The sequence below is a fragment of the Bubalus kerabau genome, chromosome 4 (genome assembly GCF_029407905.1).
Source record: "Bubalus kerabau isolate K-KA32 ecotype Philippines breed swamp buffalo chromosome 4, PCC_UOA_SB_1v2, whole genome shotgun sequence".
Lineage (NCBI taxonomy): Eukaryota > Metazoa > Chordata > Mammalia > Artiodactyla > Bovidae > Bubalus > Bubalus kerabau.
Window position 1 is genome coordinate 37,306,720 of NC_073627.1, and position 19,130 is coordinate 37,325,849.

At 58.3% G+C, this 19,130-nt stretch overlaps 3 protein-coding genes across 6 annotated transcripts; 2 read left to right on the plus strand and 1 right to left on the minus strand.

Moving 5' to 3' along the window:
* Nucleotides 1–828: 828 nt before the first annotated feature.
* Nucleotides 829–4,086, minus strand: LOC129649354 (uncharacterized). The gene is made up of 5 exons (XM_055576684.1): nucleotides 2,595–4,086; nucleotides 2,175–2,282; nucleotides 1,996–2,067; nucleotides 1,681–1,766; nucleotides 829–1,585 (listed from the first exon to the last, which is right to left on the minus strand). The coding sequence occupies exons 1-5, from the start codon at nucleotides 3,086–3,088 to the stop codon at nucleotides 1,329–1,331; spliced, it is 1,017 nt and encodes a 338-aa protein (XP_055432659.1). The 5' UTR covers nucleotides 3,089–4,086; the 3' UTR covers nucleotides 829–1,328.
* A 135-nt stretch (nucleotides 4,087–4,221) lies between these two features.
* NEURL4 (neuralized E3 ubiquitin protein ligase 4) lies at nucleotides 4,222–16,071 on the plus strand. 2 transcript variants are annotated; one of them, XM_055576688.1, is made up of 29 exons: nucleotides 4,222–4,503; nucleotides 5,427–5,871; nucleotides 6,067–6,132; nucleotides 6,291–6,583; nucleotides 6,757–6,868; nucleotides 6,957–7,045; nucleotides 7,795–7,867; nucleotides 8,017–8,281; nucleotides 8,500–8,681; nucleotides 8,969–9,054; nucleotides 9,177–9,339; nucleotides 9,426–9,624; nucleotides 9,715–9,791; nucleotides 9,900–9,978; nucleotides 10,288–10,463; nucleotides 10,551–10,682; nucleotides 11,113–11,258; nucleotides 11,362–11,586; nucleotides 11,684–11,782; nucleotides 11,864–12,025; nucleotides 12,221–12,385; nucleotides 12,938–13,096; nucleotides 13,448–13,627; nucleotides 13,767–13,854; nucleotides 13,947–14,054; nucleotides 14,164–14,308; nucleotides 14,460–14,572; nucleotides 14,655–14,820; nucleotides 15,378–16,071. In XM_055576688.1, the coding sequence occupies exons 1-29, from the start codon at nucleotides 4,222–4,224 to the stop codon at nucleotides 15,580–15,582; spliced, it is 4,680 nt and encodes a 1,559-aa protein (XP_055432663.1). In that variant the 3' UTR covers nucleotides 15,583–16,071. The 2 variants fall into 2 exon arrangements, with proteins under 2 accessions (XP_055432663.1, XP_055432664.1); XM_055576689.1 differs by having other exon boundaries at nucleotides 10,288–10,457.
* A 133-nt stretch (nucleotides 16,072–16,204) lies between these two features.
* GPS2 (G protein pathway suppressor 2) lies at nucleotides 16,205–18,952 on the plus strand. 3 transcript variants are annotated; one of them, XM_055576690.1, is made up of 11 exons: nucleotides 16,205–16,359; nucleotides 16,544–16,706; nucleotides 17,026–17,135; nucleotides 17,209–17,321; nucleotides 17,473–17,552; nucleotides 17,632–17,714; nucleotides 17,907–18,060; nucleotides 18,153–18,242; nucleotides 18,341–18,420; nucleotides 18,505–18,600; nucleotides 18,774–18,952. In XM_055576690.1, exons 2-11 carry the CDS (start codon nucleotides 16,613–16,615, stop codon nucleotides 18,855–18,857), a joined length of 984 nt encoding a protein of 327 aa, XP_055432665.1. In that variant the 5' UTR covers nucleotides 16,205–16,359; nucleotides 16,544–16,612; the 3' UTR covers nucleotides 18,858–18,952. The 3 variants fall into 3 exon arrangements, with proteins under 3 accessions (XP_055432665.1, XP_055432667.1, XP_055432666.1); XM_055576692.1 differs by having other exon boundaries at nucleotides 16,248–16,355; XM_055576691.1 differs by lacking the exon at nucleotides 16,205–16,359 and having other exon boundaries at nucleotides 16,383–16,706.
* Nucleotides 18,953–19,130: the final 178 nt, after the last annotated feature.

Below are 19,130 nucleotides of genomic sequence, written 5' to 3' on the forward strand. Positions count from 1 at the left end.
GAAGAGGAGGGGCTGGGTTAGTGGCTTTCTTGCCACAGGCAGAAGATGTGGCCCACGATCCCCAGACTCCCTAGAACCTACCCACTCAGCCCCTCGCGCTCCCCGGCCATCCCCTTGCCCCTGCTCAGGCTCACGTCTGTGCTGGTTTTGGTTTGGGAAGTTTGGGTGACTTCCAGGTTCCCTCTCTGAGCCTTCCATGCTTTGCCAGTTCAGCCCCTTGGATACCAGCCACTGACACCAGTCAGACATTGCTTGGGACCCACTATCTTTGGAGCACTGGGCAGTACCTGGAGCGGGGTAGGTGGCAGAGAGGAAATCAGGGAGGAGGCATGGGGGCAGCAGTGGTACCAAGCTGGGGGGCTGGTACCCATCCCTCTGAGCCTCCCTGGGTCCTCTCCATAAAATCCACATTGCACACAAGAATGTGGAGGGCCTCACTCATCACCTTTACCGATCTGCTGGCCTGAAGGGAGTCAGGGGTTGGGAAGATGGGAGCTTGCCAAGAGCCAGGCCTGGTGAGATGGTGGCCTGGTGCCCTCACCAGGCTTCGATGATGTCACTATCACCTTCTGGGAGCTCTCAGTGGCCTGGAAATCCTGGGAGGAGCTTCGGGTGTGGTCCACCAGACGGACCTCAGTGCCCATGGGACTCTCAGTCACCCAGTTCAAGTTTGTGGAGCCTGCAAGCATCAGAGGACCAGGGTTGGCACATCCATCAGTCTGTTGGTTCTTAGCCCTCCTGCTCCTGGGCTGACCCGGCTGAACTCTCACTGCTCTGCTGTTCATCTTCTGTGTCCTCCTCAAGCTCGGGGTGGGGCCAGCACCTCAGATATCTTCCTTTGCTGTAATACTCCTTGCGCTGCAGACCAATTTCCTTCTCCAACACCACAGTGGTGGATGAAGTTGGGGACAGATTTATGAAGGCAGCGGAAGCTGAGGAATCACCCAAATCAGTCTGAGTCATAAGGACACCTAGAGAATATAGGGCACCAGCTTCATTGTGACCCCTGAGCAGCCATGAGAAGGTCAAGCCTCAGGTTCTCATCTCACTTCTATCCCCTCCTCCCATTTTAGAAAAACATCAGTGACCTTTCCACCCCCTCAGAGTTCTGTTGGGCTTTCTGTTCCTCCTTCCCAGCCAGCCTTCCTTGGGGCCTATCCTGATGGGGACCCCACCCCAGCTGCCCTCTTTCTACCTTGGGGACACCAGCCAGCACGACTTCCCTCTTAGGCAGCAGGGCTCTGGGCTGACACCCACTGAGGAAGACAAGCTGTGGTGGAGAAGGTTCTGGACTACAATTCCCTTGGGTGTCTGGGGCCCCACCATAGCTAACCTTTGGCTTCTAGGATGTGGTTTCTGGCCACTAGGCCAATCTGGTCCTTGACTCCTCCAGTCATTCTTCCTGCCCCACCTCTTTCCACAGGCCTGGGCTCTGAGTCCAGCATTGCTCCTCGACTGCCACTGCTCATACTCACGCTACCCACACTGCTGTTCTCGCTATTATCCAAGGGAAGGTTTTTCTGAGGTTTCAGGAACTTTCCTTCATTGTAGTGTGCCTTGCGGCGCTTTTCAAAATCATCGGATTCTGTGGGCCAGTGTCAGAGCATGGCTTTCCTGCCAGGCTCTCCGCTGAGCTCTCACTCCACCTCCCCTTCCACTTAACCCCACCCCTCATCTCACGTGTCTTGGAAAAGCTGTCTGAAGACCCCGAGCTTCTGTTATCGCTGTACAGGACCTTGGGGAAGAAATGGTCCATTGCTGCAAACCTGAAGGGGAGGGAGACCAGTTGGGGGAACAGAGAGAACAAAAAATGGGAGCAGGTGGTAGCTGGGGCCAAGCTGGCTGACTCCCCCACCTTGGCCTGAGTGAGTCCTGATCCAAATTGTAGTACCTCCCATTTGGAGAGCCAAAAAGCAGAGCTGGCTCAGACCCTAGTTCAGGGGTGGAGGGGGCAGGAGGCTGCAGGTCTCTACTGACCTCTGGCAGGACTCTCACCTCTCTGCTAACTTCTCAGGAGTCATTGCATGAGAGGTCCCGGCAAGCAGGTCTTCATCAATGTCTTGGAGCCTGCAAGAGAGGGAGGAAGCAATGCCTCAGAGCAGGCAGCCAGGCACTCCCCTCCTCTGAGTAGAGAAAAGAGTAGGAGCTGAAGGGCTAGAGCTGCAGACTCGCACCTGTGGAAGGGAGTGCTGGGCTCATCCACCTTCATAAAGCCATAGTTCTTGTCAGCAGGGTGGTAGGTCGCCAGGATATTCATTTCATCCCAGTGCTGAGACTTTCTCCTTCGGGTGAGGAAAGGATACAAAAGAAGGGGGAGGAAATCTCCTAGTGCTCAGAGTCCTCCCTCTTTCAGTTATTCAAAACGTTTTCCGACCTGTAGGAGGCTGGGGTGGGGTTACACCTGACAATAATCACGTGCTATGTAATCAAGGGTTTATCCTGTACCTGCCGCTCTCTCAAAGGCTAGGAACCTCGGATTTCCCACCCAATTACCCCCACTTACTCTCACTTTTAGTTCTTGAGACTCCACCCCCTTCCCCTGCCTTGGCTTCCTCCTGCGTCTGGAATCCCTTTCTTCCTCCCCGGCTCCTTACTTCTCCGCCCCGGGGGATTTGTGCACCGTGATGGAGCTGCTGTTTTTTAGGATGCTCCGGGGCCGGTCCTCACAGGGTCTGTCTTGGCGCGTGCAAGTTGACTCGGATAGCGTAATGTTTGCCGACTTGTACACCCCAGACGCCCCGGACCCCGGGTTGAACGTCCCGGATACACTGGTTCCAGGGAAGTGGGGATTAAATCCGACAGGTTGTGTACGGGACCCAAAGCTGTGGCCCGCGACTTCCCCAGGATGCTGGTTGAGCCTGGAACCGAGGACTGCTGTCCCTCCGGAGGGCTGGCTAGAATCAAGACTGCGAATTCTAGTTCCCCCATTGTGCGTGGGGGGCCCAGAACCGTGAAACATGGTTACTCCGGAGAGCAACCCGGCGCCTGACTCGACTCCTCCGATGCCTCCTGGCACCCCGCTGATACCCCCACCAGGGGATTCTCCATTGAGGCCGCCAGTACCCCCCAGACCTTCCTGCTTCTCCATGGCCCCACTAGGGGGCCACTCTCAGCTACCTCGCCCCGCCTCCCTGCTCCACATAGCCCCGCCCCAGGCCCCGCCCCCACCGCGGCGGGAGGGGGACGCTTGGGCGAGGTCTGGGTCCCCTCCCCCACCGCTCCCTGGAGCCGTGGGGGGCGGAATCAAAACTGTTTAGGGACCTCCGACTGGAAGCCTCTCAGGTTGCCCCTCCCTTTCTGTCCCACCCTAAAACCCTTCTTTGTCTCTGGGATTTGTTCCCGCCCTTCTCCCCCATCACCACCCTCATCCGAATTATCCAATCAGTCAGGTGTCCCGGACGCCGTGCGAGAAACTTAATTGTGACGTCACACACAGTCCAGTTGAAGCGTAGCGTCTGGGGAGTCTTGCTGGGGGGTTGTTGATAGCTCTGGGGGTGGCGGTCTTTGAGGATTGTCAGCGTCGTTGCCTGAAACTACCTGCCAGGGCTCCTTTGGACTCTTTATTCGTGGCTTTAAAACCTAAGTTTGGTTGAACTAGAGTTCAAGATGGGCTTGTCTAGAAACATCCGCGAACTCTTTTCGCCCCAAAAGCCAGCCCGCTCTGTTTCGGAGAAGTGGAAGGATTGCGACACTGTCGAAAGACATATCCGGTCTCAAGTGGTACCGAGTGTGACCCTCTTTATTTACAAAGCTACCTCTATGTGCTCAGGACCCGCTCACACCGCTTAGAGGCGCGCGGAACGAAGGAAAGACCCCGCCTCCTCTTGCCGTAAAGCGAATATTTCAAAGTGTTGCTTGTCCTCAACGAAGGCAGGGCCGTCGGTGTCGCAAAGCTGAAAGTGTTTGGGCACCACCCCCAAGTCGTAAAAGGGCCTGCGGCAGTCGTTTCTTCCACTGTCGCAAAAGCTCCCGGCCCGTCTTCGCCCCTCTGGAGCCACTCCCTCGCCCGTGCCGTAAAGCAAACCTGCCCGACTCTGTCGTCCTTTCTCTTCCCACCGTAGTAGTCCTTAGTTCCCTACTCCGGGATGCTTTATTGCCCGGCACTGCCGTAAAGCATATCTGGCCCCAGCCCCCGAGTCCTATTCCCCTAGGGCGTCCGTGCACCGCGGTTGCCACGGTGCCGCCAAGCGCGGCTGTCGCGCGGCCCCGGTGTCAGCGGCGATGGCGGCGGGGTCGGGTGGGAATGGGGGCTCCGGGGGAGGCCCCGGGCCGGGGCCGGGTGGGGGTGGTGGCCCCGGCGGGAGCGGCCCAGGGCCGGGGTCCGGCGGGGGTCTGGGCAGCAGCGGGGAGCTGCATCCGCGCACCGGGCGCTTGGTGAGCTTGTCGGCCTGTGGGCGTACGGCGCGGCGGCAGCAGCCAGGCCAGGAGTTTAACCACGGGCTGGTGTTGAGTCGGGAACCCTTGCGCGATGGACGCGTCTTCACCGTCCGCATCGACCGCAAGGTGCGGAGCTGGGGCCGCGGAAGCGAGATGTGAAGGGTGGTGGGAGGGGACCAGAAGGCGATGGGGGAGGACAGCTAGGGTAGCCCACATTACCAGATACCGAGAGGGAACCGCTAGCCAGAACACTAGGTGATGAGCAGGAAGGGAGCATAGAGCGGAAACATTAAGTCACAAAGAGAAGGAGACAAGGAGAGCTTAAGTTTTGTCAAGATCCAGGAGCAGGGAAGGGACACGGGGCCCCACCCACTATAATGATTAGAGAACAATCCTCCTGGGATAATTTCTGGGAGATGGAGGATGGAGAGATGTCACATATATGATGGAAGAAGAGAGATAACCAAGAAAAGAACAACCATTGAAGAATAAAAGCACACCGAAGGGGACAGAAAGATGGGTGAGGAGAGATACTCAAAGCAAGAGATGTGTGTGCCTTTGCGGTGATGCGGCGGAAATGCCAGGTGCACAGAGGTAGAATTTGGGAGGAGAGTGAGTTTGAGTGCAGCCAGAGCCTAGGAGAGAGGCCCATAGAGAGAGAACGAGCAATATACCAGCAAGTATGGAGAGCTGTGAATTTGGTTGAGGAGCCACAGAGACCAGAGCAGTTCGAGATGGCAGGAGCCTGGAGCCAGGGAATTTAGCCAGCTTGGTGAGCCAGCGTGGGAAGAGCATGGAATCATAGACAGCGTGCACCCAGAGTACAGAAGAGAGTTACTAAAGGAGAGCAAGTCTAATCATTCCCTGAGACCAGAGTCCAGAAAATACTTTGTGGGACTGGATCTCTGGATTGGGGATGCCTTGTATTTCAAGAGAGAAAAGCCCAGTTAGCTGTCTGAGAGGTGGGAAGAGGGGGACACAGTGGCCTGTGAAATGCAGGAGACCCATTCGTAGCCCACCCTGAGGCACTGTCCACCGCCCCATCACAGGTCAACTCCTGGAGTGGCTCCATTGAGATTGGGGTGACGGCACTGGACCCCAATGTGCTGGACTTTCCAAGCAGCGCCACAGGGCTGAAGGGGGGCTCGTGGGTAGTGTCGGGCTGCTCGGTGCTGAGGGATGGACGGTCTGTGCTGGAGGAGTATGGGCAGGACCTTGACCAGCTTGGCGAAGGGGACCGTGTGGGCGTGGAGCGCACGGCTGCCGGGGAGCTGCGGCTCTGGGTGAACGGGCGGGATTGTGGCGTGGCTGCCACGGGCCTTCCGGCTCGTGTCTGGGCCGTCGTGGACCTTTACGGCAAGTGCACCCAGATCACTGTGCTCCCCCCTGAGCCGGGCTTCAGCCCCCCTACTCCCAGCCCCACTCCTCCCCTTGAGCCTTCTGCCCCCGCTGAAGATTCTGCCTTGGCTGAACAAGGGACCTCTGGGGATGAAGGTGAGAATGCAGCTAGGGCAGTGGTGGGGGGACGGGGCAGAGGGAATGGCTGAAGGGACGGGGGCGGGGCAGGGCAATGACAAGTGAGGCTGGGTGTGGGCTGGGAGAGCAGGGGCTAGTGGAGGGGTCTCCTGGCTGTGGTCCCTGCAGCAGGGGCTGAACCCTTATTCCCCTCCCATTCCACCTGGTCCCCAGCCTTCATGGTATCCCCAGCGCAGGCCCGGCCGGAGATGTTTCCTAACAGCCTTGAGTCGCATAATGGTGAGGGTTCCTGGGAGGCCTGGGAAAGGGAGCAGGACATGAGGTGGATGTTGGGGGGGGGGGCGGGGGGAGACCTCAGGAGAGGGGTAGGGAGAGCATGGTGAGCCTGAGACTGAGAAGACGCATTTCTGCTTCCTTCCTGTGTCCTGCTGTTGCAGACTTTGCCGGCATGGAGCTCTCCGAGGTGGTGAGCAATGCCATCCTGTCTGCGTACAACGGGGGGCTCCTGAATGTGAACCTGAGCTCCCCCCCTGAAGCACCGGGGCCTAGCGGTGCTGCCACCTCGCCCATTGTCACCTCCAACGATGCTCTGCTTTTCCATGAGAAGTGTGGAACCCTCATCAAGCTCAGCAACAATAATAAGACCGCTGAGCGCCGCCGGCCCCTGGATGAATTCAACAATGGGGTTGTCATGACCAATCGCCCGCTCCGGGACAATGAGATGTTTGAGGTGTGCAAGGTGTTGGGGCCTGGCCAGCGTCTCACCCTCTGGGAACTAGAGATGGGGCTCGATCCCCAATGCTAGCAGAGGGTGGAGGTGGCTTAGGGAAGCTCAAAGGGTGGAGAGATTTTTTTTTCTGCGTTTACATTTCTCCTCTCCCTTACACTGTCATTCCACCCAAGATCCGCATCGATAAGCTCGTAGATAAGTGGTCAGGCTCCATTGAGATTGGTGTCACCACCCACAACCCCAACAATCTGGAGTACCCAGCCACCATGACCAACCTGCAGTCAGGTACCAGCCCCTGGCATGGTGGGGGCGTGGCCTGTGGTCACCAAGCTGCAGGGAGCCCATACCCTAACCAAGGTGTCTGCTTTCCCAGGTACCATCATGATGAGCGGCTGTGGGATCCTGACCAATGGCAAGGGCACCCGCCGGGAGTACTGTGAATTCAGCCTGGATGAGCTGCAGGTGAGGGTGGACACAGCGCCGGCCTCTCTCCAGGGGCACCCCAGTATATACCGAGCAGTCCTGCCTGGGCTCCGTACTCTCTGACGTGGAGGAAGGCCCTTTATGTTTTGTCTGAAGGTTCCTTCTGAGAAGGGCTTCCCTGGTGGGCTCAGATGGTAAAGAGTCTGCCTGCAAAGCAGGAGACCTGGGTTTGATCCCTGGTTTGGGAAGATCCCCTGGAGATGGAAATGGCTACCCGCTCCAGTATTCTGGCCTGGAGAATTCCATGAACAGAGGAGCCTGGCAGGCTACAGTCCGTGGGGTCACAAAGAGTTGGACACAAATGATTGACTTTCACTTTTCCTTCTGAGAAGGCAGGGCTGCCCAACTGTTAAGCACTCAGATTTTGCAGTCAGATGGGTTCCATTCTTCTTTCAGTTTGGCCTTTGGTGGTGGTGACCTGTGGCCAGAAGCTCATCTTTTTGGGTAGTTTTTTTTTTTTTTTCTTAATGTCTGAAAATGAGCCTGTTGGTACTATTTGATAGAGTGCCATGAAGGTTGAGTTGGTGTTGATAAGATAGTTTAACATAGTGCCTGACTTGCCTTGAACATTCGGAGTGGTCTGAGATGCATGGGAACCAGTTGGAGCTGTTCCCCTGTCGCATTGGTTGATGGGAAGGCTGGAGGACTACTCTGTTCTCAGTGTCCAGGACAAGTCTGGAGCCTAGCTGTCAAAAGATTCCAGGTTTTTATTTTTCTGCTTTGAATAGGAGGGTGACCACATTGGTCTCACGAGGAAGTCCAACTCTGCCCTACACTTCTTCATTAATGGCATTGATCAGGGTAAGGAGAAGCTCAGAGAGGGCGGCTGGGCCAGGGCTTTCACTGAGGGGGGTCTATCTCATTCTCCCTTTATTGATTCTTCTCCCCTCGTCCCATGCACAATGAGACGGCCGTCATTCTTCCATTCCCTGTGCCTTCCACCCCTGCAGGTGTGGCGACCCCCCTGACACCCCCAGTGGTGTACGGTGTGGTGGACTTGTATGGGATGGCCGTGAAGGTGACCATCGTCCACAATAACAACCACAGTGACCGCCTTCGCCGGAACAATGCCATCCTGCGGGCTCTGTCCCCTGAGGGTGCTCTCCGCCGGGCTGCTCCTACAACCCAGGCAGAACCCGAGCGCCTGCTCTTCCACCCCAACTGTGGGCAGAAGGCAGCCATCACCCACGAGGGACGCACTGCCCTGAGGCCCCAGTATGGCCCATGGGGTGGGGAGAAGCCTGCGGAGGGGCTATGAGGGGATTGGGGGAGGGGTGGGCAAATGGGAGGCCGTGGGAGTCTGGTCGGGGGGCCTCCTGGAGTGTGGACCGTGGGTGCTTGACCTGGGCAGTGGGTGTCACTGGGCGTTGCAGGGCTGAGCTTTGGGGCACTGTGTGTGGTGGGATCTGAGTCCCCACTTGCCATGCCCTCAGTGCCACCGACGACTTCAATCATGGTGTGGTGCTGAGCAGCAGAGCCCTGCGGGATGGAGAGGTGTTTCAGGTGCGCATCGACAAGATGGTGGACAAGTGGGCTGGCTCCATTGAGATTGGCGTCACCACCCACAACCCTGCCTACCTCCAGTTGCCCTCCACCATGACCAACTTGCGCTCTGGTGAGCTCCCAGGAAGGGCAGGGCCAGGATAAGATGCTAGGGGGGAAGCCGTCCCTGTTTTCCAGACTCTTTCACTTGTCACGTTTGTGATGACACATTCAGTGCCTGAGGCATGCCATGTGGATAGGGCCTGTGGTTGGTGTGAGAACTGCAGAATTTTCTTGCTCTGCCCTGAGAAGAAAAGGCAGGCTGGACTGGTAGCTTCCGGAAGTAACTGGGGGACTACTGTGTAAAGGAAAGAAGTCTTGGCTTCCTCTTCATGGCTTTTGCCACTCGTTGTTCACTAGGGACCTGGATGATGACAGGGAATGGGGTGATGCACAATGGGACGACCATCTTGGATGAATATGGGCACAACCTGGACCGACTCAAGGTGGGAGACTGGGGGAACTGGCACCTGTCGGTAGCGGGGAGGCAGGCCAGGTGGAGCTGCTGAAGGACCAGCCCAGGTAGGAACTCAGCCTGACTCCTCACTCCAGCCCCCCTTCTTCCAAGGCAGGGGACACGGTGGGCGTTGTGCGGCGGGAGGACGGGACTCTCCACTTCTTCGTCAACGGCATGACTCAGGGTCCCGCTGCCTGGAATGTGCCCCCAGGAGTCTATGCTGTAGTGGATCTCTATGGCCAGGCGGCCCAGGCCACCATTGTGGACGACGTGGGTGAGGGCCGGGCTGGGCAGGGCCTGGGGTGGCCTTGGGAGGCCTCAGAGATGACTGTAGGCCTAAAGGGTGATGTCCACTTGCAGAGGTGCCCCAAGTCCCTGAACCACTCCCTGAGGGGAACAACCAGGTGTCTCCAAGCTCTCCATCGTCTGGGGCTGGGGGCTCGGACCTCCGCTTCCACCAGCTGCATGGCAGCAATGCGGTCATCACCAACGGGGGCCGTACTGCACTCCGCCACAATTGCCGCAGCGAGTTCAACGATGCCATCGTCATCTCCAACCGGTCAGTATCTGGACTTTTATGTCCCTACTTCCCTACTGCTCAGCATCAGCCACCCAAGTGGGGCCTGTCTGACGGCCATTCTCCTGGCAGAGCCCTGAGAGATGGCGAGCTGTTTGAAATCGTCATTCAGAAGATGGTGGACCGCTGGTCAGGCTCCATTGAGGCTGGTGAGGGGCATGTGTGTGTGTGTGTGTGTGTATGTATACATGTGCTGGGGAGGTGCTGGCTGCCAGAGGCTGGGGACTTGGCTCTGACCCACCCCTGCCTCCTTCTAGGAGTGACCGCTATTCGGCCGGAGGACCTTGAATTCCCCAACACTATGACAGACATTGACTATGACACGTGGATGCTGAGGTTGGGCTGTCTGCTTTGGCAGCCAGCTTGGTGGAGCTGGCCGGGATGAGGGAAGCAGGGTTTGGGGCCTATGGTAGGTGTAGACCATGACAGACCTAGGTGGTCTGGCTGTTCCCTCCCCCTAGACCCTTAGGGTAGCTTCTACTTTTGCCTGGGGGGTTTCCAGGGTGCAGGAGACAAGATTGGGTCTCACACCCCAGGTTAATCCCAGTCCAAGGCCCTGGACAATTCCGACAAGCAGAGATGGGGCAGAGGCCTGTGTGGGGAGGAAGGTGGGAGGCCGATCTACCCGTTCTGTTATCCCTGCAGCGGCACAGCCATCATGCAAGATGGGAACACCATGCGCAACAACTACGGGTGTGATCTTGACGCGCTGGGCACTGGAGCCCGCATCGGTATGATGCGCACGGCTAAGGGCGACCTGCACTACTTCATCAACGGCCAGGACCAAGGCGCTGCGTGCTCAGGCTTGCCTCCCGGTAAAGGTGACTATTCTGTGGCTTTCGACCTGCCACCTTCGGCCCAGTCCATCCCAGGCTACTGGGCTGCTGACACCTTCTGTTCGTACTTAGAAGTGTATGCAGTAGTGGATCTGTACGGCCAGTGCGTCCAAGTGTCCATCACCAATGCCACCGGCCCCATGGACAACAGCCTAGCGACCAGCAACACCGCCACTGAGAAGTCGTTCCCCCTGCACTCCCCAGGTTTAGCTGGCAGAGAGGGAGGCTGGCAGGGAGGGAGCGGGGAAGGGCTCTGTCTGCCTGTGGTGGGCCTGAGGGGTGCAGCCTCCAGGTCAGGCAAGCTGTTTAGACAGGCTGGCTGCAGCAGTGGTAGACCAAGGGGAAGGGGGAGGGCTCAGCCCCTGGTGGGGAGCAGCCAAGAAGAGGGGAGGAAGTTCCACCTGGACACAGGGCCTGGATGCTTCCCTGCCACCAAAGGGCTGGGACACCATCGCTGGGCATGGCAGGTTTGGGACTGAGTCCTGCTGTGGTCAAAGAGGTATCAAAGTTCTTGAGGGAAGACCGGAGGTGGGACCATCATGTCGACTTCCTGCTGCATCTGAAAGCCTCGCCCTGTCCTTTCTGAAGCTTGCTGCCCCAATCCTCCCCTTCCTCTGGTCCTGTCTTCCCACAGTGGCTGGCGTGGCCCACCGATTCCACAGCATCTGTGGCAAGAACATTGCTCTGGAGGAAGACGGCACGAGGGCAGTGCGAGCAGCCGGCTATGCCCATGGCCTCGTCTTCAGCACCAAGGAGCTCAAGAGTGAGGAAATCTTCGAGGTGGGCTGTGGCAATGTGACCCAGGGGGCCACCAAACCTCCATGGCAGGGCCAGCCTGCTTCCCATCCTCCTGCAGTGCGCTGAGGGTTCCTCTGTCTCCCAGGTGAAGGTGGAGGAGCTGGATGAGAAGTGGGCCGGCTCCCTCCGCCTAGGGCTGACCACGCTAGCGCCTGGGGACATGGGGCCCGGCGCAGGTGGGGGCCCGGGACTGCCTCCCTCCCTGCCAGAGCTCCGGACAAAGACCACCTGGATGGTGTCCAGTTGTGAAGTGAGGCGCGACGGGCAACTCCAGAGGATGAACTATGGCCGGAACCTGGAGAGGCTGGGGGTGAGGCAGCTGACCCCAGGGCCGCAGGTGGGCCTGGGAGTGGGGGCGGCGGGGAGAGGTGGGCTGAGCCCTTGTCCTTGCCATGCCTTGGCCCTAGGTGGGAAGCCGTGTGGGCATTCGCCGAGGGGCAGATGACACAATGCACATCCTGGTAGATGGAGAGGATATGGGTCCTGCAGCCACCGGCATTGCCAAGGTAGACCCCAGACCTTCCATGGACCTGGAGGAGGATCAAGGTCCTCCGCTAATTCCTAACTTCCGGTCTGTGTGCCTACAGAGTGTGTGGGCTGTGTTGGATCTATATGGGCCAGTGCGGAGTGTCTCTATTGTCAGTTCCACCCGTCTGGATGAGCCAGAAGGCACTCAGCCTCCTTCCCCCAGCTCGGACACTGGCAGTGAGGGCGAGGAGGACGACGAAGGCGAGGAGCATGGCCTGGAAGTAAGAGGTGGCAGCAGGAACCATTGGGCTCAGGGATGGACTGTTGGTGGGCCATCAGCCACCAGGTCATTTTCGGATTCCCTGATCTAGTCCTGGATGGCCAGAGGCTTATTGGCAGGCTCTATGTCCATCCTGGTGGGGTGGCTTCGGTTTTGAGTCGGCACTCCCAGCAGCTCAGTCTCTCCTCCTTACCAGGGCCAGAACCAAGTGGCCATTATGCCCACAGCCCTTGAGTTCCTGGAGAACCATGGGAAGAATATTCTCTTGTCCAATGGGAACCGTACAGCCACACGAGTGGCCAGCTACAACCAGGGCATAGTTGTCATCAACCAGCCCCTGGTGCCCCAGCTGCTGGTCCAGGTGAGCTACACCTCCTTATCCCTAGCTCCTCTTGCTCCAGGTGACCCGGGGCCAACTCTCCTGTAGAAAGGCTTTTTTTCTCCAAGTGGAGGGTGAAGTGGAAGGCATGCATGCCCCTTAGCTTTCTGGGTGTTTGCTCATATCCTGTGGTAGGAGTTGTAGATCAGTTTCCAGGAAGTATCCACCTGAGGGCTGTGATGAGGGAAGCAGTGTGGAGGGGCTTGGGGAGGCCAGGAAGGCTCCTGATCCTGTATGTGGGAACGGGGCATGCTTTCCAGGGGAGGGGGCATTATGCTGTGAAGATGTCAGTTAGGCAGGTGAAGGAAACCCCCGGGGACAAGAATCCTTTATAGCAAGACCAAGGCTGAAAGAGGGAAGGACACAAACAAATTGGCCATTTCGGGTCCCTCCAGGTATCAGAACAGGCTGCATCCCAGGCTGCACTCTGGGGTGCCGTCTTCTCTCCCTGGCGGGGGTGAGGAGCCCGGTCCTGCTGGATGGGGGACCTCTTTGCAGGAGGCTATGATTGTGAAGCAGTTGCCTTCTCCCCAGGTGCGGATAGACTTCCTGAACCGGCAGTGGACATCTTCCCTTGTCCTGGGAGTCATCACCTGCCCACCGGAGAGGCTCAACTTCCCTGCTTCTGCCTGTGCCCTCAAACGGGCAGCCTGGCTGCTGCGGGGCCGAGGGGTCTTCCACAATGGCCTCAAGGTGGGTGGGGAGCAGGGAGAGGGCCCTGCCTCTCAGAGGGAGTGGCTGGCCGAGGGAGAAGAGGGGCCCTGAGCCCTGGAGGTAGGAGCACAGGTGTATAGTGGCCCTGTAGCAGGTGGGCAGAGCTGTGAGTGCCATTACCTGGACAGTCTCAGGCTCACTGCCTCCTCCGACATCCCTGCCATTGAGAATGTCACAAGGGGGGAAAGGGAAGGTGGACTTTAGGTAACTGAAGCAGTGGGCAAGGGTAGAGGCAAAACCCAGGGACTGGCAAAGCTTAGTGAAGGGCGGCGGTGGCTGCTGCCAGTTGGGAGTCTGATCTCCCTGAAGACAATAGATCTTTCCTCCTAGATCTGTGAGAAATTTGGTCCGAATCTGGACACGTGTCCAGAAGGCACCATCCTGGGACTGCGGCTGGACAGCTCTGGGGGGCTGCACCTCCATATCAACGGGATGGACCAGGGGGTGGCTGTGCCAGATGTCCCCCAGCCCTGCCATGCGCTCGTGGACCTCTATGGGCAGTGTGAGCAGGTGAGTGGCCGTGGGAGGAGAGGAGTGGTACCTGGGAGGCTGGGCGGTCCCAGGAAAGGGGAAGCCAGTAGTTCATGGAAGGGATCAGCAGGCCCTGGGGGCTGGTCACACCCTGACTGACCACGCCTCTTCTCTGCAGGTGACAATCGTGAGCCCTGAACCAGGGGCTGCCAGTGGGAAAAGTGCTGGAACCCAAGGGGACATGGAGAAAGCTGACATGGTGGATGGTGAGCCAGGCCAAGGGGCCAGGGCCCACCTCACCCTGACTTTGTACTTCTGGCTCCAGCCCCTGTGACATGGGCCCACTCTGCTCCCTCAGGTATCAAGGAGAGTGTGTGCTGGGGCCCACCGCCCACCACTAGCCCCCTCAAAAGCTGTGAGTATCACGCCCTTTGCTCCCGTTTCCAGGAACTGCTGCTGCTTCCTGGTGAGTCCCCAGGCCCCCAGAACCTCCCTTATCCCCGGCCCAGCTCCGGGCTGTGGCTGAGCCCCAGGGTGGGGGCCATGCCACAAAGTCTGCTGCTCACTCTCCACAGAGGACTATTTCATGCCTCCGCCGAAGCGTAGCCTGTGCTACTGTGAGTCTTGCCGAAAACTTCGAGGGGATGAGGCCCACAGGCGCCGAGGGGAGCCCCCCCGTGAATACGCTCTGCCCTTTGGCTGGTGCAGGTTCAACCTCAGGTATGTAGAAGGAAGGATTGTGCACCTCCTGCACTATCCTTTACCCACCCTGGGAAAATGTCCTGAGAGGATGTGTGGAAGACAAAACCTTCTTGTCTGGGGAATGACCTTGGGGAGCCAATAACCTTTGTCCTGTCTGTCCACCTGCTAGGGTGAACCCCCGCCTGGAGGCTGGGACACTAACCAAGAAGTGGCACATGGCCTACCATGGAAGCAACGTGGCGGCTGTCCGGAGGGTGCTGGACCGAGGGGAGCTGGGGGCAGGTACGTAGCACCAGCAGACGCAGGGCAGGTGGGCCTGTGGGTGGTAGGAGGGCCACCCTGACCCAGCTCTCCTCCCTCGCAGGCACTGCTTCCATCCTGAGCTGCCGGCCCTTGAAGGGAGAGCCTGGGACAGGGTTTGAGGAGCCTGGAGAGAACTGTGCACCTCCCCGGGAGGAGCAGCCCCCTCCAGTGCTGCTTTCCCCCTCCCTTCAATATGCTGGGGCTGAGACCCTGGCATCCAAAGTGCAGTGAGTACATGGGAGGGGCCCCAGGGCCACATGGGTCTCCATGATTCCCTCCTGTCCACCTTGTCTCCCTAGTGCCTTAGTCTCCAGCCAGCCCTTCATTCACAGTCTTTGTACAAGTACCATTTATTTTGTTCTATCACAAAGAACAAAGAAGGGAACCCTGGTCACGTGGAACTTATGTCCTCTCTTGCTCTAGAATGTTTATCCATAGTTATTTAGTATTTTTAAAGGTGACAAGTAAGTACTATGGAAGCGAAAAGTAGAGCAGAGTGAAGTGGATCAGGAGTGTGGTTGGAGCACACAAGATAGGGTAGTCCAGGTAGATATCGCTAAGAAGGTGAATCTGAGCAAAGACGGGCAGCATGGAGTCAGTCGAGCAGGCATTGGGAGGAATACCATTTCAGGTAGAGATGAGGCTGCAGCCAAGCCCCTATAAGGAAGGAGTGACTACCAGCAACAGCAGGGCCTGTTGCTAATTGCGGTGGTTGCAGGTGCCAAGGGGCAGAGGTACTGGGGCCAGAGGCCTCACTGCCCTATTTCTGCTTGTTACGTGACAGATTCCGGGACCCCAAATCCCAGCGGACGCACCAGGCCCAGGTGGCGTTCCAGGTGTGTGTGCGCCCTGGCTCCTACACCCCGGGACCCCCTTCTGCGGCCCTCAGAGAGCCTCCCGATCCGCACTTCAGCCCAGCCGAACTTGAGTGGGTGACCAAGGAGAAAGGGGCCACGCTCCTCTATGCCCTGCTGGTACGGGTGGAGTGAGGGGCGAGGCCGCGCCACTACAAGCACAGTTGGGCCTCGGCCCGTGGACTCGGAATGATGACTGCCTCCAGGTCATTCCAGCGCCCCGCGACATGCATGGTGCTCAGCCTGGCAGATGCACAGGAGCGTGTGGGCAGGCTCTCAAGACTAGCTGGGAAGCGGAGCTTGGCTCCGTGCCCCGGCTGGAAGGGGACGTCCCTCCCTTCGAGGTGAGGGCGCAGCGGGGACCCCGGCCGCAGACCCCGGGAAACCCTCTCCATGCACTGATCTGGGGGGCATGACTCCCCGCAACTCCTCCCCCATACACTTAATTTATTTCCGTTTCTGTTCCCTGGTTACTGTGAATCCCAGAGGCGTCTCCCCGTGCCCCAACGAAGCTGCTGTTCCGGCCCGGGCGGGAGTGGGGAAGGCGGGGGCCGGGGCTCGGGCCTCTGTACAGTTGTTACTGACTCTGATTTCTAAGGAGCCAATAAACGCAGTCAAAGAGCAGCCGCCTCGGCCCCTCTTTCGCGTGCCTCTCGCCCGCAGGAGGAGCCCCGGCCCCGCCAACTTCGGGGACTCCGCCCGCTGGGCAGGTCGGGTTGGGGAAGTCTCGTGGGGGCACATAGGCGGGGTTTGGACGCCACGGGCACCCGTCGCCGGCACTTCCGTCTGCGCCGCTCCGCCCAACCAGCGAGCCCGCGGCGGCCCGACTCCGGAAGGATTCGGCTTAGCGGCCGGATGTGACGCCGCGGCCCTGCCGCTCGGGAGGCCACAGAGAAAGCGACGAGAAGGCGGGTAGGGTGGGGCGGGAGCCCGGGTGGCGGGCAGGGACGGGAGCGCGGATGCCGAGACCCAGGCCCGCGCACGCGAAAGAGCCGCGCTGCGGGCCCGGCCGGGCGGCCGACACGTGACCGGGGCGGCGGGCGGCGGCTTCCGCCTGGACCCGGCGCGCTCCCACTGAGCTGCCGCCTCCCCGCAGGCCCGGCCGGAGGTCTGGCAGCCAGCGACAGAGCCGGGCGCTCACGGCCCGAGCGTCCCCAGCAGCACCATGCCTGCACTTCTGGAGCGTCCGAAGCTGTCCAACGCCATGGCCAGGGCGTTGCACCGACACATCATGATGGAGCGGGAGCGCAAGCGGCAGGGTGAGCCGGGCCCAAAACGGGAGGACGCACGGTTCGGGCGCACCCGCGGTCCACGGTGACCCCCACCACGGGCAGACCAGTGCATGGCGGCCGAAGCCAGAGGGACAGCTAGCCCCGTGGTGATGGTGGTGGGAATTAAAAAGCCCACGCCTGGAGCTGGGAAGGACCTTGGAGAGCACCTAATAAACTTCCCCGTTCCAGCCCCCAACAGAGATGAAGCCTGTTCCAGAGCACTGGAATAACCAGTTTTTGCTGGTCTTCAGTTCTTAATGTTCTAATATTTTAACACCCTGCTTGCCCATTCTGCTTCTTATTCCAGAGGAGGAAGAAGTGGACAAGATGATGGAACAGAAGATGAAGGAAGAGCAGGAGAGAAGGAAGAAAAAGGAGATGGAAGAAAGAATGTCACTAGAGGAGACCAAGGAACAAGTAAGCAGTCCCTCCATCTCTCCCTTCTTTCGTCTCTTGGCTCTCCTGCTTTCATCTTTTCTCCCCTCCCCAGATCTTGAAGTTGCAGGAGAAGCTTTTAGCTCTACAGGAAGAGAAGCATCAGCTTTTCCTGCAGCTCAAGAAAGTTTTACATGAGGAAGAAAAACGGAGGCGAAAAGAGCAGAGGTGAGATTAAAGAGCTAAAAATAAAATCGAGGCCAAAGTGTAACAGGGATCAGGTAACAAAAGATCAGTGTTTAATGGCATATGGGAAGGGGAGTGTGTGGGGGTGGGGACATGACAGACTTGTCTTTGACCTGCTTTCCTTTCGCTCCAGTGACCTGACCACTCTGACATCAGCAGCATACCAGCAAGGCCTGACAGTTCACACCGGAACTCACCTCCTTAGCATGCAGGGTGAGGGTTAAGAAACTACTGGTCAGAATGGGCCCTCCTGGGAGTTGCAACATCATGAAGCACCCCTCTCCCTCTCTAGGGAGCCCTGGAGGACACAATCGCCCAGGCACCCTCATGGCAGCTGACAGAGCCAAACAGATGTTTGGACCCCAGGTGCTTACGGTAAGAGCAGGAAGATTGGGTGTCTAGGCTGAATTTTTTTTTCCTACTTCCAACCAGACCCTAGCATCTTCACCAGCCAGCACTCAAGTTTTGAGTGTGTCTACATCCTGAATAGGGGGAATGGGGGTGCAGTCACTTAAATTTCTGCTTCATGGAGTTGACAGGCAGTAAGTTCTCATCCTTCCTTCTTAGACCCGGCACTACGTCGGCTCAGCAGCTGCTTTCGCAGGGACCCCGGAACATGGGCAATTCCAAGGTAGCCCGGGTGGTGCCTATGGGACTGCTCAACCCCCACCTCACTATGGACCCACGCAGCCTGCCTACAGTCCTAGTCAGCAGCTCAGAGGTGAGGTGGGAAGAGGAATTTTCCTCAAGACCCAAAGGGAGGAGTGTTGAACAGGCTACAAGGACGTTCTAATGGTCTCCTGCCTTCCTCAGCACCTTCCGCGTTTCCTGCAGTGCAGTACCTGTCTCAGCCACAGCCACAGCCCTATGCCGTGCACAGCCACTTTCAGCCCACCCAGACAGGTGATGGGAACACCCCATGCTGGGGCCCAGTTCCATGCTTCCTACCTTTCTCCTTTCCCCATTCTCTACTCACTTCACACTCCTCCTTCCCCACCTAGGGTTTCTCCAGCCTGGTGGTGCCCTGTCCTTACAAAAGCAGATGGAACATGCTAACCAGCAGACTGGCTTCTCTGACTCAGTGAGTAGAGCCTTGAAAAGTCAAGGGCTACCTATGCTAAGGGGAGCCTCAGGCTGCCTCAGTTGCTGACACTGTTCTCTGCAGTCCTCCCTGCGTCCCATGCATCCCCAAGCTCTGCATCCCGCCCCTGGACTCCTGGCCTCACCCCAGCTCCCTGTGCAGATGCAAGCAGCAGGAAAGGTAAGTGTGGTGATCAAGCTCCTCAGAATCCCTGCATTGCAGGGAAACAGCATTGGGTGGGATAGACGACCCCCACCCTGTTTTCCCTTCCCCTCCCTGGGGTGGCTCTCTGGTGTGGAGTAGACAGGACGGTGTGCACACTGACAAAGCCCTCCTTTCATCACCGCTGCCAGTCGGGCTTTGCAACCACCAGCCAGCCTGGCCCTCGGCTCCCCTTCATCCAGCACAGCCAGAACCCACGATTCTACCACAAGTGACCATCAGATTTATCTTCAGCCTTGGCCCCAACCTCTGCCCTTGGGGAGGATCCCCCGTGTCCCAGTACCAGGCCAATAAAATCTACCTGCCACTACCCCTGGCTGCTGTCTGTGTTGCCTCCCACTGGACTGTTTAGAGGGTGGGCAGTGGCTGGCAGGAATCACAGAGTGACAGCAGGGTTGGTTGTAATGAACTCAGCAGCAGAGTTCATTCAACCTATACTCTTCAGATTTCCAAATAAATACCCATTTAATTCGAAAAAGCAGCTGAGT